The 14,431-nt window shown below is 39.4% G+C and overlaps 1 protein-coding gene across 6 annotated transcripts in view; it reads left to right on the forward strand.

The window, feature by feature from the left end:
* The window catches only part of ncor1 (nuclear receptor corepressor 1), a 63,534-nt gene that overhangs the window by 29,304 nt on the left and 19,799 nt on the right, over nucleotides 1-14,431 (forward strand). For all 6 annotated transcript variants that reach the window (XM_015017064.1, XM_015017059.1, XM_015017058.1 and 3 more), the window contains 5 exons: nucleotides 5,831-5,961; nucleotides 7,036-7,328; nucleotides 9,736-9,801; nucleotides 12,966-13,102; nucleotides 13,197-13,290. In XM_015017064.1, coding sequence (XP_014872550.1) covers nucleotides 5,831-5,961; nucleotides 7,036-7,328; nucleotides 9,736-9,801; nucleotides 12,966-13,102; nucleotides 13,197-13,290 — 721 coding nt within the window. The remainder of the gene's footprint in view (nucleotides 1-5,830; nucleotides 5,962-7,035; nucleotides 7,329-9,735; nucleotides 9,802-12,965; nucleotides 13,103-13,196; nucleotides 13,291-14,431) is intronic.

Genomic DNA, 14,431 nt, shown 5'->3' on the forward strand with positions numbered 1-14,431 from the left:
TTTGCAGTAATCTGACAGGATGAGGGCTAAGAGAAGGGGAAAAAGACATGTGGGATTCGAACTCGGGACAGCGAGGTCTGTGGTTTCTGTATGCTGGCCGCTTCATCCACTGCTCCACGCGGCGACCAGGGAAGGACTTTTCAACATCCTGTAAAACCAAGATGTTCTGCTGGACTTCAGCAGTTTGTTTCATTTGTGATACAGAATAACAGGAAATGTTGACCTCTAGCTATTGACATGTTGCATTTTTTTTAAATAAATATGGTTAAAATAGAATTAAAATAGAGAAACTGGAACTTGAGAAATAATAAAACAGATTTAATTAGGCCCTATTTGAAGTGCACATACGGAATCTCTACAGTTGGCGATTAATCGATTACTAAAGTAGTTGACGAGTATTTCACGATTAATCACGATAAATCCGATTAATTGTTTCAGCCCTAACTGAGAGCAGTGGGAAAGGGTCAGCATGGGGTTCCTGACTGGTTTGCTTTGCCGTAGGCTGTAAACTGAATTAACCCACATCATCTAAACAGCTTTTTGTTGATGTCAGCATACACTTTCTAAGAAATCTGAGTTACTGCACTTCAGGGGTTGGCGTTCTTTTCCTGTGTGCATTATCGAGTCTTCACTGCCCGTACCCTGTTGTTAGTTCAGTGGTTTAGCTTTTATTAGGTTCTGACCACTGCACACCACGAAGATCACACAAGCGTTCTTGCTGAGGTCATACTTGCTGCAATATTTCTGCTTGTTGGTTTTCTTCACATCAGTGTTAAAAATGTTTTTTGTTACCTAAAATGCCCTAAGATGTCCTGCTCAGCCTTTGGGGGGTTGCCCTGTGGTGTTCCATCTTAAAACCCTTATAAGATGCAGTCGGTGCTTTGAATGCATGCAAAGCTGTTGCGCAACATACTCGACATGTTTCTATTTACTGATCGGCATATTTTTCAGATCAGCTCGACTCTAGAAGAGTCTTAGGTTATTTGCAACCGTGCACCTTTGCTGGTTCTTCAGCAGGTGTCATAGTACTGCATCACACTGCTTCCACAATCACCCTGTACAGTTCATTTTATTATTGGTTACAGGTTTGTAATTGGATTAGGTGCATACAATTAATTAGTTGAATTTCATGCTCTGTTCCATGTTGGGAACTTTCAGGTAATTGCAAGGCGTAGCTAACCTCTGCATGGAACCAAAGGATGATCTGAAAAGAGCTACGGTGTTCATAAAAGTATAAGTGATAAATATAGGCTAAGAAATTGCAAGTATTTGCATGATGTTTTGCTGAGTCATAATCAGGTTATTATTTTCAGAATATTAACAAGACCATTTTGGTAAACTCTTAGCCTAAATGTTTTGCAGTTGGCTGGTGTTTGTGTAAGTTCTTTTCTGAAAAACAAAACCAAAATGTTATTAGAAAAACACCAGAAAATTAGAGGCTTCTCTGCTTCAAAACGCTTCATTCCAGGTCCATGAAACCAGGGCATCCCTCGCTCATCGACCCTCTAACATTCACACTAGACATTAAAGCAGATGGATGTGATGTTGTTCCACAATAAGATTGATGCATCTTTCTTAACAGCAGCTTATACTCACACTGCATCAAATGTCTTTGCCTGCCAACCACTACTTTCCCCCATAACTCTGTTGACCAATGTGCTGAACCCAGCAGAGACCACCACACACACGCCATTTAGGCTCTTAAAAGACTTTGAATGTCACTTTTACGCTAAGGGATTGCTTAAAGGCAAAAAAAAAAAAAAAATGTTATTTGTGTCCATGTTTTTCATTTGTCTGATGGTTTTTGCTCGTTTATAAATCTCCTGTGTAAAGCTCCCAGCTACCATGGCAACAGGCAGTGACTGTGGATTTTGAAAATGTTCTTTTCCATGAGTGCAAGTCCTTTAACCCTTTTATTCAGCAAAGAACTTAAGTTATGATGATGGAATTTTAAATCACTATCACCAATACACTATTCACCACTCCAGTACATAACACACAATATACTGCACAGCCTGTTTGAAAGATTGTCATCAATATTTGAATGATGCATGTACTAAAACCTTAAATAAGAAACCATCAAACTTTTACGGTAAGGATGAAATCGCCACATTGAAATAATCGTTGACTAATTTGGAAATTGATTAATCCTTAACTGGAGTATACAAACTCAAAAAAGACCATTTGTTGAAAAAGCAACATATTCAGAGGCCTAATTAAGCCAAAACTGAACAAAAAAAAAAAAATGCATTTTTGCATTTAAGATAAAATCTTTTTATGTCTGTTAATGGGTTTTACCCCAAACCCAAAAACCCAAAATGGCATAGTTTTAAATTCTTCCATTTCAAATTCACTAAAGGAAGTGGCATTTTATTCAATAAAATGTTTATTTTATATATATAAAAAAGTAATCGACTTATTGTTTACTTCTATGTTTTAATGTATTTCTAATATTTTACAAAAAAGCTGAAGTGGTGAAATGAAAAATCTGCAGAATGTAGCAATTTTTTAATGCGATTAATCACAAGAATAATCGATTACTAAAATAATTAACTGTAACATTAGTTTGTTTAATTTCAGAATATTTGCATCATAATAAGAGGAAAAAAATACATGAACAGAAGTCACTTAGTAATATTGAAGACATTTTTTTTTTACATTTCATTTTCCTGAGGTCTTCTCCCTTGGCGCAAGATTGAACGGCTTTTCTGGTGGCCTGAATGCTGTGGCAGGAAGTTGAAGGTTGACTTGTGGCGTTGTCATATGCAAACTTTAAAAACAGACCCAGTGAATCGACAAAACGAGGGCAGAAATTAAGGCTCTTAAAATATTCCGGACAGGTAGGGCGACTGTTTTGCCTCAAAACACTGAGGAACCACAGGCACCTCATTTTGTGTTTTTGAGGAGATCCTCGGAGAGCCTCTGCAGCGATGTTCGGTTGAATCAGTGTGGGCAAAGGGCTGGGAATGCCACGGCTCTGGCTCCAAAGCAAATATATAAGCATTCACTAACCCAGCTAGTGCAGCTTGTCAGTGCCGACCATGTGCAATGAGAATGTCCCCCAACAACCCGACTGAACCTCTTGGTGATATAAAAAAGAAAATATACTATGAGAAATGTAGTCTACCACATTCAGGGTGGATCATAGGTGAGGAGTAACCCGAGGAAATTTTCTTGGCCGTATGCAACATAAGAGTGAATATACTTTGAAAGCTGTTGATAAAGAAAGAGAAATTATTTCCCTAAGTCACTGAGTAATACCAAATGTGTAAGGAAGTGTTTTTTTGTAAAAATATACGTTTAGTAGCAGAGATATTGGTCATTATATGTTTAAGGAGAGTTGCTTAAAAAAGCTAATGTAACTCTTTGGTCAGCAGTAATGTCTCTTCCAAAAGTCTGCACTCGGTTTCCATGGTGAGCATCCAACCTTTGTCGTCCTTTTATCGGCCTGTCACAATAACAAATTTTGCGCTATAATTAATTATCTCGGTATTTATTGTGATAAACTATTGTTATTTTGAGACCATTTTCAAGTTTCATTTATTATTTGATTAGCTGATTAGTAACTTATTGCAACAGCACAAGAACGTGGCTTGTTCCGCTCGACACTCAGCCGTGTCGTAGCGAATAGAACCGAAAATAAACGCAGCTTTCGCTGCAGCAGACATTGTCATGGTCATTCTTGGGGGTGGAGAAAAGAACTCAGTGAATTGCTAACTACTATTAAGGCGTTGTATTGCTTCTCATTATTTAATAAATCAAAGACACTGCAGACTTTACTGCATCACGAGGCAGCTAGAGACCCGCCACCCTCAGACATGCACAGTTCTCTTTTAATATAGCAACATCTTAACCTGCATGGTTCACTGAGCAGCCCAAAGCCTTTCCTCTACATTATGCAACAACTGTCTGACTAGGCCGGATCTAGTAACATATTTATAACATGGAAAAAAATTAAAGCTCTGTCGCATTAGCAGGAAGTAGTGCGTTTCTGTTGTTTCTAGTCAGCTAAACACAAATTGTGCAAGTGGTTTTAGGAGCAAAGGAGCAAAGTTATTTGCAGCACCTTGTTTTTAAAGCATCTGACCCAAACAAACAGGACCAAACTCTTTAAAATCAGCCTGAACAATTCCAAATTACCCTAGTTAGATTTTAATGTTGATGTTGTTGATTAAAATGTAGCTCCGATCAGCTTATGGTCGAAAGACACCATCACTGAAAGAAGTTTGCATCTTAAAAGGATAAAACAGTACAATGTTGTTTTTGCAGATGTTAGCTAAATGATCATTAGTTAGTCCATGCCAGTATATCATTTTAAGATGAACAATGTTGTTGTTGCCTACTTTACATTTCTTGCTACTTTAATGCCAAGAATAAGCCAGCTCCTCTTTAATTTCTGTGCAGAAGTTGTGCCCACTGTTGCTCTCCGCTTATTTTAAAAAATATCTTTATCACAATAGAAAGAGAAAATAATTAGGGAGGAGATATTAGAAAAGAGACCAGCAGAAGGTCTTCTCAATTAAAGAGGGATTACAAGTTGATGAGAGAAAGAAAAGGAAGGTTAGGCGCAGCAATTTCAAATATTTTGGTGAAATTGAAGCTTAAAAGATTTTGCAACCATGACCGCAACTTTCTTTTTTTACTCTACAAAGGCTGCAAAATCTGTAGTTTTAGGCTGCAACAATAAAATAAATTTTATATTTCATGTGCGATAAATTGCACATTTCATCGATTGGGAAAATGAGTGGATTTTAGTTTCTGAATAGCTGCTCATCATTAAGCAGAGCCGGTTGAGCAGAAATGTGTCTAAGTGGATAGCTGGATTCTTGGTGTATCATTATTGATGACATAGCTGAGTTAACTCGTGTAATCATGTTTTAGATGGGTGGGATCATCCCCCCGACCCTTTTTGTACCTCTTCCAAACAAAGAAAAAAAATTACCCCTATCTATCTTCTCTCTTTACCTCATTTCATATCTTTCTGCCCCAACCATTGAGTGAAGCACATTCCTTGGCCCCATCTGGTACCAGCATGGGATGTTTGGCTTGGCATAGCCCAACTTGTTCCAGCACAGCGCTTTCATGAAACAGTCAGGAGGAAGCATTCTGTGGTGTACCGCGCCAGCACTGATGATCAGGAATGTTGTTATGTCCTCAGTCACTCCATCAGCCCAGTTGCTGAAATTCATGTATTATGTATCCGTTTGTCACTTTTTAGGTGGTGAAACTAAAATGACAAGCGAAGTAAAGTTTTGTTTGACATGAAGCCAGTTTTTTATGACCTGTGTCAAATTCAAAATCTGTAAAAGTGTCGAACCTTTTTCCATTTTTGACGGGTTTTCTAAAACGTACTATACGTCTTAAGAACAAGCGTCTTTGTATAGTTTAGTTCTGCATCTTGCATCTTAAAGGTTTTTAAATATTGCACATCATTACTTTGCTGGGTCTTCTGAAACAAAGTAAAAGTTAAAAACCATCACAAAATCCTAGATATAACTGGCATAAGCCTGTCGCATCGATCACCAAATCAATTATAATCGCACCATAAATGAAATCAAGCTCGATAATTTCCATTTACATGAACGTTTTTTGTGTCTGTCTCTTTTTCTACCTAAGAGTGGATGAAAAAAAGCTTCGGTCTGGTTCTCTGGTCTCCACTAGTCCCTTTCTTGAAGGGCAATTTTGTCTAAAGAGTCTTCCATATCCATTTTATTTTATTTTTTTGTTGTTGTTGCTTGTTCACTTTGGATATTTAAAATGTTTTTAAAATATATTTTTTCCTCCCCGACTCATTTTCCTCCCCAAATATGTTTTTTTTTTTTGTCTGCAGCAAATAACACGTCCCTCACAAGAAGAGAAGTCGGAAGACAAGAACGAAGAGGACAAAGCTGAGAAGTCTGAGAAAAAAGAGGACGAGGAAAAGAAGGACGAGGAAGAGAAAGATGAAAAGGAGGATTCTCGGTGAGTTGAATAAGATGGCTGATGTTTCTTTTGACGCCATAGTTAAAGGTTCCCCCTATTCGTGCTTCTGCTACATTTTAAAGCGCATCACTAAATAGCAAACTTTTTCTCTCTTAGTAACAACCGCCACACTGAAGGGTGTTGCGATTAGCAATATCTGACTTCTGATCAGGTGCAGTGTGTTCACTACAAAAGAAAAGCATTGTATTTAATTTGTTCTGAAGCTGAAATTTAGGGATGCACCGATATGAAAATTTGGGCCAATATTGATTTGTTGTTGTGACTGATATTTACTGATATTGCATATATTTTTCTACTCTTTAGACACAGAAAAAATCAACTTTTCTGCTGCAGTTGAACTCCCCATATTGCTGCGCTGCTTCACTTTCACCCTTTTCAGAAACAACAAGATGGAATTAAATATTGGTCCAGTTTTACTTATCGGACCTATAACAAATCAAAAACAACAATAATTATGCATCCATACTGTCAATTGTTCATTTTATGCCACCAGCCCTTTAAATCTCACCATAGCGACCAGGTGCAAGGCAATGCTTTGGTTTCCTTCAGCTCATCTCAGAGTCGGTTCAGGTGTGGCTGTAATGTCAGACAGCTTTGTTAGACACTACCGTTCTTGACTTACATTGACTCAAATTGTTCTAAATCATTTTCAGTGAAGAAATAATCCAGTGTGTCACTGATCAACTTCTTAAATGAAAAACTTTTCACTTCAACCTTCAGTTTGTCACTAGTTTCTACAAGTCTAGAAAATAAAGTAGAGGAACTCTCAATCTAACCTGTTGAGTGACTACAAAGAATAAAAAAAACCAAACATGTTCCCTGAATAACATCCATGATGTGTTCTAACAAGCCAGCAGGTGTCTGACTTGTTGACGTGTCTATTTAGGATTTGCTATCGGCAGGTTTTAATATGCTTTTCTTGTATTCAGTCAGCGGCGACAAAAGCAGGCTACGAGAAGAGCCTGTTATTGCTGCGTCATCAGGGAATAGATATTTGCTGCTGCTGCAGCAGCAGCTAAAAGCTGTGTTTATCCCCCTGTCCAAAAACCACAGGGAGATTGGCAAGGACAAAGACAAGTGTGACGGTGGGGAGGACGAGGACGGAAAGGAGCAAAACACGCCGCGTGGCAGGAAGACTGCCAACAGCCAGGGCCGCCGCAATAGAAGGATCACCACACGCTCCATGGCCAATGAGGCTGCGTCCGTCGCAGCCGAGGACACGCCTCCTCCCGCCTCTGAGCCCGCCCTGCCAGATCCTCCACAGCTACCTAAATCTGATCAAGCGCAGAAGGGAATGAAGGAGCCCGCAAAGTCCCTCACTCCGGTAGCAGCAGATGCTAATAAAGGTGAAAACTCTCATTTTAATGGCTAAAAAAAACTGAAAACGTTTGTGCTTCCGGCTCCAACTGCAGCCTGTTCGATTCTTTTACAAATTAAGTCTATTTTGCATGATTCATGATCTGAATATTAATCGTTTTAGCTTAGCAACTCCACATTCTACAAGCCATGGCGAACACAGAAAACATGTGGAAGAAGATGGTCTTATCTCTGTGTGACTGACTAACACTGGCCAACTGACCGTGAGACGGTGGTGGCAGCATCATGGTGTAAAGCAGGGAAATTGGTCAGAGTTAATGCAGCAAGTTTGAGGAAGTTTGATTCAGAAATATTTTATTTTCATCAAAGGGAAATTAAATGTTGTTGCAACTTATGCCACCTTCACTGTGGGCAGGGAGGACCTGCAGTAGCAGTCAGTCTCACAATGAATCTGAAGAGGCCTCTGACTGAAGACTGTGTCATGTTTATCACCACATGCCGACAGTTCAATTTCCAGCCGGTTGAGACAATAATATGTCCTGAATGACACTATTATGTTAACACTGGAAATACAACTCAGTTCCTTACTGCTCCTCTTTAAATCTCTGTATGTTTAGAGATGATGAAGGTCGATGTGTGAGATTGTCTGAACTTTTTACCTTCGATACACACATGTATGGGGTCTTCTTTCCAACTCTTCTAGTATTTGAGGTTGTAGTTCAGGTATTATTTGAGATGCTAATCAGCAGTTCCCAGATTCAAAAGGAAAACTTTGTTGCCATGGTTGCAGATCATAGCAACTGTCCGAAAGTAATAAAATTGAAAGCGAAAACCCTTCCAGTTGCACAGCGTTCACAATCGGAGGGAATAATTGTCAATATGCAGTGTCTCAAGCAAAAAAATAAAATATGGTACCATAGTCTGCAAAAAGAACAAACCAGAATCAACATAGCAGAGCTTATTTGAGATGCTGCCACCAGGAGCGGCGCATATAAAGCAGAAACTCCAGAAGGTGGAGGCCTAACCCTCACCTGGATCAATGACTACCTGACAGACACGGCGTAGTTTATGAGACTGAAGGTTTGTGTGTCCAAACAGGAAGTCAGCAGCCCAGGAGTTCCTCAGGGGACAGTACTCTAACCACTCCTTTTCTCTCTCCACACCTCCAACTTCTAGCACAAGTCATCAGCAGAAATTCTCAAATGACTCTGCAGTTGCCGGCTAGAGTCCAGACCTAAAGCCAATTAATAATTAATAGGCAAAACTTAAACATTTATGTTCGTAGTTTCTCCTCTTTCTGACTTGAGCTTGAGCTCTTTCGCACAGAAGAACAAAGAAAATGTTCTTCCTGTAGATATAAAAAGCTTACTAGTAGCCTTAATTCCACAAAATAGAAAGTTATACAAAATATTTCCTCCTCGAAAGACAAGCAGGTGCCTGCTTTTGTTGGTCTGTCGCAACAAAATCCCCTACATAATTGATTTCAACAAAAGCATTCAGAACGTGACAAAATCCGAAGAAAATTTCAGAGACATATTTATGATGCAACAGATTGTATTTGCTTACTCTGTTGTAACCTTTTCTATTTCTTAGAACTACGTTGCCTTGGTTTTAAAGTGTAGCTGTGGGTCAGCGTTGCCTAGTTGAAGGCCTGCCAGGCAAGTTAAACAAGCTGCTGATTCAGTGGTGGGGGGGGGAGAACGACGGTGGCGTGAGTTTATGTTGACGGTCTGCATTTACATTGCACCTGTCTTCATTCACAAGGTGGGCGAATGGGTGGGCGGTGGGACTGTTGACCTCCTCCTAATCTCAAGGGGACATCTGCAGCTATTTTGGTCCAAATGTTTACGCGACCCCATCGGGGCGCCCTGGAATAGAACGGGGCTAGAGTTCACTTGTTCCCCTCCGCTCTCGCCGTCCACTTCTGTGAATTTTTAGCTTGAAGTGCGCAGCCAAGGAGAGCAAAAGGAGGAGTGTGTGTCGGACACACGGCATCGCAGCCGGAGCGGTGGGAGGGCTCAGGTCCCGACGGCTCGATTTGCCCGTTCGCCTCCATCCAAGGCCATTTCCCAAAGAGGAAGGCCGGCAGCTCTCGGTTCCTCCGGTGTCTGACGCTGTGTCAGCTGACCAGGGTGGCCCCTCCCCTTCCCTGTGGACGAGAGAGAGGGAGTAGGAGGGTGAAAGGAGGCGAGTAAGCGAGGGAGCAGGTCTCAGCAGTCCTGAATGTAAACAGATTATTAGATTAGTGGCCATGAGAAGAAGCTGGCTGAAGAGAAGACAGCCTCTCTCTCTTTTTCTCTCTCGCTGTCCGTTCATCTCCCTCACTCTTTCACTTTGTCGTTTTTCTTTTTTTTTTTTTTGTTTGTTTTTTTCCTTCCCCTCCTCCTCCTCTCTGGGAGTCCTAATGGATCTGCATCTCGTCCTTTTGTGATTTAGCTGGCGCTGGTGAAAGCGGAGAAACTTCTCGCTGGACCGAGGAGGAGATGGAGGTCGCCAAAAAAGGTAATGTTTGATTCATTTCTCCCCTTTCTCTACTGTCCCTTTCTGCAGCCGCTCACTTGGCGGCAGGTCTGCTGCTGTTTATGGTCAACTCGGTTGTTCTCATGAATAATAGATATTTCATCAACCTATCTTGTTTCTTGCATGCACTTTATTTTCTATCAGGAATTTTTTTTTCTTTCTTCATAGCTTTTTTTTTTTTTGCTTCACTCGCTTCTCAGAAGTGATCAATCATTGAAGGAGCAACAGAGCATTACGTTTATATCAACTAACATTTACTTTTGCCTTGAAAGTATCTGGGTAGTTAATGTGAGACTGCACTACTAGAATCATTTTTGGGTCACATTGCAGTAAAATGTTCTCCGTCTTCACTTTGCCCTTCGAGTTCTTCAAGGTTTGTATGCATGTACAAGGTGTGAAAAGTGCTTATCAAGTCCTTGAAAGGACTTGATATTCAAACTGCACTGTTTTGTAAGAAAGCGTAATCTAACGTTTGATTAAAATTTGGGAGGCGCTATTTACAGTTGAAACCAGATATTTCAAGATTATAAAAAGATGCATGCACATTTTTTTTCCTCACTGCCTGAAGTTAAATCACAACAAACTTTTCTTTTTCTTCTTTTTTTTTTTTTTTTTTTTAGGTCAGTTAGGATTTCCAAAATTATGTCTATTTGCTAAACGACAGAAAATTTGCCCAGAATTCTTTTTATTTATTTTTTTTTTAGATTTTTTTGTAACCTTCTCAGACCAGTCAGGCTTATAACCTGTGTGAAGGAGACAACTCAAAACCTGAACTTTTGCTGTAATTTAGTTTACATTGTCTTTCTAATTCTAATGTCTTGTGTAGAACACTATAATAAGACAGTGTTAGTAACAGTAATAAATAATGTTGAACTGAAACTTTTTTTTTTTAGTTCATTTGTGTCGTTTTAAAACTTGTTGAAAATGCTTGATTTTTACTGTGGGAACATGATGTGAACTCTTTCTCTTGGTACTTAGAACAGATTTCTATTTAATTATTTAATATTGTTGTTAATTATTATTATTATTATTATTTAATTTCCCTCTGGGATTAAAGTATTTTTGAATTGAATTGAATTTCTAAATCCTAGTGGCTTTTAGTGAATAAAGGGATTAATCCAGATTAATTAAAACGTTCTTGGCTTGATAGATATTTTTTCCCTCCGCTTTTGCTAAAATGCATCTTGCTTTATATCTTCTCCGGCATTCAGATCCGTCTGCTGGATTAGTTGTAGCTAGTCATATGACAAGACCTGGTTCAGAAATGATTTTTAAGCCTCCACACACGGCTGCTCAGAAAAACAGAGCAGTTTCCTCTCTTGGTCAGAGAACGTACTCATCTATGAGGAGTAGTCATGCAGGCAATACAAGATATTTTACCTTGTATTGTTTCCTATTAAAACAACTCTTGGAGTGATTTTGTGCGGACCGCAGTTTAAGAAACGTCGTGGATGGAAATGTGCTCTTGTTTTTGTCTGTGGCAGATTTCTTACAAATTAAAATGCAACATATTAGTTACCACACTAATTATTCATCCTTTAGCAAGCACTTTTTTTTTTTTTGCTTTTATTTTAACTTGAGAGTTAACAGGACCACAAACTTTCAGTGATTCTTAATCCAAAGCAGACATGTGTGTAGCTACGCATGAAACGTTTTCAGGAAAGAGTGCCCTGTATCCTGTTTGCATTGCTGAGGACAGACGGACGTTTTTCTCTAGGCCTGAATAATTGAAAACTAACCTAAAAGATGTGAGGATATTGTTTGTGTTTTGGACCTCAAATGATTTTCAAATCACTTTTCTGCAGAATTCGGACATTTACATCCACAGTTTTGGTTTATGGCGGATTAAAAGAAAAATAAACAAACAACTCTGCAAAATTTATTCCGAATTTGTATTAAAAAATAAATTTCGGACCATGTGGCAAAAGTTGATGAAAACGATTCCTCAGTGACTATCTTGTAAATCGTGTCTGTTTTTTGTTTTTTGTTTAAATATCACAAATGTTTTGGTGATTGTTGTCAATAAGCCTGAGCTACCAGATGGAAAACTCTAAGATTTTGTCTTTGCCATGAAAATAAAGCTGCCTTGTTGAAGAGAATAGTAACATGTAGATATGCAGGACATTTTGTGATAGAAACATCAAATACTTGCGTATGTTACGTCGCTGTTAGCCATAGATAATCTTAAAGGACGTTGGTGCAGTTTTAGGTAACATTCACTGGTCTCTTGACAATGCCTCATTCCATCATCTAACTGGAACAGTTTTGGTGTTTTGTGATCATTTGTTAAGCTGCCAGCATCTTTCCTCTAAGTAGGGCTGGCAGGGAGAGCTGGTCACCATGGGTTACAGGTTTTCAAAGAGAGACACCCTAATGTCAAAGGTAAATGGCCATCTGCCAAGTTCACTGCAGCTCGCTGAGCAGTTTCTAAAGTTTGTCGAGTTCAGAGCTGATTAGAAACTGAGTCGACTGACATAATGATAGGACTTCAATGCTTATTTTAGATCTGGCTTTCAGAGTTTTGGTGTAACAAATTATCATTAAGGTTTTTACAGTTGCGTTTAAATTAAAAGGCATAAAAAGATAGTGAAGAAATTCTCAGATAAGGAAAAAAAAAATACTTTACCGATATGAGTCGTTTAAAATGATTGAAACAATGTCCCAGTCAGATACTGCCACAAACTGAATACCATGGATATACTTCAATAGCTTAAGATCTTCTGTTTCTAAACATATATATGACTGCATATATGTATAGATCTGCAGTTCTCCCATAAACTCCTGACTTGTTTTTTATGTGCGACAGTTTGCTAAAGTGTTATTGTAACATTAGCATGTTTGCTCTCTGTTTTCAGATGACTTGTCAGTATTTTAGTATGTTTCCAGTTAATTGTATGCAGACAAAACTATTTTCCTGCTTTTTAAACTTAGTAGATTTAAAAAAATAAATAAATTAGCCATTTAAATTGTAACTACAGCAAACCAACAGACATTGGGAGTTGAGTTTACTCCAAGAATAAAGAAATGCTTTGACGCTTGAACGGATTCGGAACGTCGCTAATGTAGAGAGCATATTGTTGCGCTTTTCCCGCCGCATCAGATTACGTGAACCGCATTTCGAATCGTCCTTGTGCTTTCTGTCCCAGGGCTAGTTGAACATGGCAGAAACTGGACGGCCATCGCCAAAATGGTGGGCACCAAAAGCGAGGCGCAGTGCAAGAACTTCTATTTCAATTACAAGAGGCGCCACAACCTGGACAACCTGCTCCAGCAGCACAAGAAGGTAAACTCCCAGCTTTCTGCTTCCTGTCAAGGTCTGCCGTCGTGGCGGCTTGCAGCATGTGTATGCAAGGTGGTAATCGCCGTCTGTTTCCCAGGATACTCGCAGAGCTCGCGCTGATACGTCTCAAGGGGAAGGCCAAGCCACGGCGTCACCTGATGATGACGAGGACAATGCAGATGACAGTGAAGGTCAGACAGAAGAAGCGTGTGTTCTGTTTCACACACACACACACACACACACACACACACACACACACACACACACACACACACACTTATGTTCCCACACTCTTTCCTTCCTGTTTATCAGAGGTCCAAGTCCAAGGGCAGTTGGAATAAAAGCTGCACATCTGCACACACGTTTGGTTTTGGCTACATCTCCAGTTCCTGTTTATGGGTTACGCAGCTTGAGTTCAGTCTGTTTAAAGTAATAATATTTTGGAATTTTTTCATGAATATAAACAAAACAGAAGTATTTGAAAATTATGAATGTATAGTAATGTTTTTTTTTTTTTTTTTGTGGGGTCGGGGGGAACATGGAGTTATTGACCACGGGACGTATTAAACCTCCGTCAGTCTGTATCATCAGTTAATACATAATTATGCATTAAACTGCCTGTTAACGATGAGCAATTTGCATTAACAAAAAATGTTTTCAGTATATGGGTCACCAAAACAAGCTCCAGCATAGGGGCCCACATCGTTGCAAACCTGTCCCTGACTGTCGCACAAAAGTTTTACTTAATTCTGTGATCTAAGGAAGTTGAGGCTACCGCTAACTAGCTGCGCGTATACCCGTGCTAGCTAGTTTTTTTTTTTTACATGTAAATTTGCTGCCATTTAACTAGACAATGTTTGACTTCACCACTGACTCACTTTGATTGTAAACCCATTCGACGCTTTGTGTATTCTTCTTCGTATTATTATTAAAAGCTTAACGCTGTTCAGGCTGTCGAGATCCATATGCAGTGTGAGAAACACCAACTGCTGTCAAGAGCCACAAACAGACGGTAGAAATGTCACAGTTTTGACCCCGTCGGGTTTTAAAGCGCCTCAGAAAACAGTCGGAGCTGCTGCCCCTAGCACTGAGCTAAGAGCAGCATTTGGTCTGACTCAAACTCTGAAGTCTGTGATTTTTGTGGATTTCAAACACGGTGGTTGAACACCAGTCTTATCGATTGACAACTTTTATTTCAATAAAGTTGTTAGTCTTAAGTTTGAGTTGGTGAAACCTGCAGAGACCCTGGATAGATTGATCAGGTAGACATAGGAATGTGAAAGTGCACTTGCAAACATCGGATATTGAGTTAAGCTGGAACTCTAACTTTAA

This window comes from Poecilia latipinna, unplaced genomic scaffold (genome assembly GCF_001443285.1).
Source record: "Poecilia latipinna isolate Pla-1442-1.1 unplaced genomic scaffold, P_latipinna-1.0 Scaffold2099, whole genome shotgun sequence".
Classification (NCBI taxonomy): Eukaryota; Metazoa; Chordata; class Actinopteri; order Cyprinodontiformes; family Poeciliidae; genus Poecilia; species Poecilia latipinna.